Below are 2,598 nucleotides of genomic sequence, written 5' to 3' on the forward strand. Positions count from 1 at the left end.
TTTGGGGGAAAGAACAACGGTTGCATTAGATTCATGTGGAATACACCAACCAAATACATATCCATTACGATCTAAGAAGTTCTCCAATAAATATGCAATGCAAACACACACTCGCAATAACAGAAAAGTTAAAAGAAATGATAAAGAAAAAATCGAGTCAATAACCCTAGATCGACACAATATGTATCGGTCAACAAGGATCAACACCGAAACCTTAGATTTGACACAATTGGTGTCAAATCTACAAGATTTTATGATAAGAGATGATGAAGAATAAAATAGGAAAACATAAAGTAAAACTTGAACGCTAACCTTTTACGAAGAATCTTTGCAGATCGTCGTAGAAACAACAATGGGAGCAACCTCTGGCTCTAATACCATGCAAAAACTCAGAGATATACAATATCAACGGTTCATTTCAATTAACGAACCATTTGGTTTTCAAGAACTTACAAATAAAACTTCTCTACATAAATCTTATACTATTCTCACTCAATACAAAACATTATTCACTCAGAACTATGAAAATACTACGAAACCCTAAACAGAAACCCTAATATGTTCTTGAGAGAGAGAGAGAGAGAGAGAGACGAATGATCTGAATGAGTTCAATCTCGACTCTCTTCAAATTTATAGTTGGGTCAATTGGGTCAACAAGGTTTGGGTGTTAACCTGAATATCTTTCAATAAAGTGTGCCGCAACTCACTACAATTTACACATACACACAACTAACCCACCAAGCAAAAATAATACAAATTAAACTATTATGAACTTACCATTACACCACTGCACTTATACAAAATGTTAAGTTTGCACTTATATACATATGTATATTTCAATAGTAACTTTAAACTTTATTTGTATTTTGGATAATGAACATAATTTTGTTTGCGTAAATTTGACCATTGCTTCGTTTGTGGACCGGAAAAAACGATCAGTCTTTATTCATATCGTTTTCATTTATATAACCATTTCTCACATGGATTACACGAAAATTCCATGAGACAACGTTGTCAAGTTCAACAAGGCAAGTCAAAGTGGATGGCTTTTGTACTCCACAACCATGCATCGTACATTATTATTATTATTATTATTATTATTATTATTATTATTATTATTATATTTTAATTGCCATATGGGCTATATCTAAAAGAATACTTATATTTATAATTTTTATAACTATTTTGTCAATTGATGAATTTTTTGGATCGTTTAATATAATTAATAACTTAATTACCATTCTACATTACATTCAGTTAATGCTATATAGAATGATAAAAGTGTCAAGTTTGTTACATTTAAATAGTTAAACGTTACGTACTATGTGAAACACTATTATTTTATGTTAATTATCATTCTGTATTATATGATTTTCCAACTTAAACCAATTGATTCACAAGATTTTAAAGTAGCAGCAAGATTAAGTGCCACGGACGCAATGAATGTCAGTTATAGCAAGATATTTGTATTTGCAAAAATATTATTTTATTTATTATGAAATACTATAACAGGATATTGATCAAGTCAATTAACTTCTACAATTTTGTTAGTTATATCAAAACCTTCCTATAAAAGCATCGAGTCATCAAAACCTTCCTATAAAAGCATCCACGTTTACAAGCCTTTCTCCTCAATTTTACATTTCTTTCCCACCTCTCTCTCTCTAAAAGCTTCAGGTTTTTTTGTATTCTTCTGGTAATATGGGGATTGACGACATAATCTACAGCGACACTCTTGTGAAGGTGGGCCTGTTCATACTTGTTCAACTTCTGGTTTATCTTATTCTATCAGGTTCTTCCAATATCTTCTCGAATACTGCCCCCAGCCTTAGGGCAACAAGCTTTAGAACAGTTTCATCCGCTAGTATACGCCAGATAATGGCTGCTCTCTCCGACTTGCCCGCAGGGGATGAGACCTCTCCTTCCACCAAAGGCTCAGGGTCCATCACACGACAAGACTCTATTAATACCAATGATCTTCATAGTTTTTGGTTTTAGTTTTGATATGGGATTTTAGAATTCTATGTAAATAATCAGATGTGAGTCAACGATTTTTTCATTGGGTAATTTGTGTTGTTGTTGGATTTAATTATGCTTTAATATGAACTATTATTCAATAATAAATATTTAATATATATGAACATATGTGTTTGACTTTTTATTTGATTAATTAGTCGTTTATTTCTAATTAGGTGTTGTCATTCATTGACATATAATTGGTTTAGTTATGATAAACATCCTCACATTTTTCAACTAATATTTGACCGATACTGTGTTCCTAATGATTATAATTTCGATATATGTTAATATAATGACATTATTAAGGATATGTATATCTCATAAAATATCTTAGAGATGTTATGGATATGCTACAAACATGGAGAAGTTGTTATTTGCATTGTTATTGTATCTTAATTAGTTGGATGTGACACCCTTTGTTATGTGTTTATATATGCTGTATTCTCATTTTTTTTCTATTTTTTTCTAGAAACAATTCTAGACTCCACTTATATTTTGCATAGTATCAGATATGCACCCCTATGCCTTAGCATATTCATGTCTAACCTTATCGAGTCCCTATCTCTTGAGCGACGGGGA

The 2,598-nt window shown here is 31.3% G+C and overlaps 1 protein-coding gene across 1 annotated transcript; it reads left to right on the forward strand.

The window, feature by feature from the left end:
• The first annotated feature begins 1,589 nt into the window (after nt 1-1,589).
• LOC145062537 (uncharacterized) lies at nt 1,590-2,145 on the forward strand. The gene has a single exon (XM_079010127.1). The coding sequence runs from the start codon at nt 1,702-1,704 to the stop codon at nt 1,996-1,998; it is 297 nt and encodes a 98-aa protein (XP_078866253.1). The 5' UTR covers nt 1,590-1,701; the 3' UTR covers nt 1,999-2,145.
• The last annotated feature ends 453 nt before the right edge of the window (nt 2,146-2,598 follow it).

This window comes from Lactuca serriola, chromosome 7 (assembly GCF_051521515.1).
Source record: "Lactuca serriola cultivar US96UC23 chromosome 7, Lser_US96UC23_V15, whole genome shotgun sequence".
Taxonomy (NCBI): domain Eukaryota; kingdom Viridiplantae; phylum Streptophyta; class Magnoliopsida; order Asterales; family Asteraceae; genus Lactuca; species Lactuca serriola.

Excerpts from the sequence above, each read along its gene's own strand:
- LOC145062537 (XM_079010127.1), top strand. The coding sequence starts at position 1,702 with ATGGGGATTGACGACATAATCTACAGCGACACTCTTGTGAAGGTGGGC.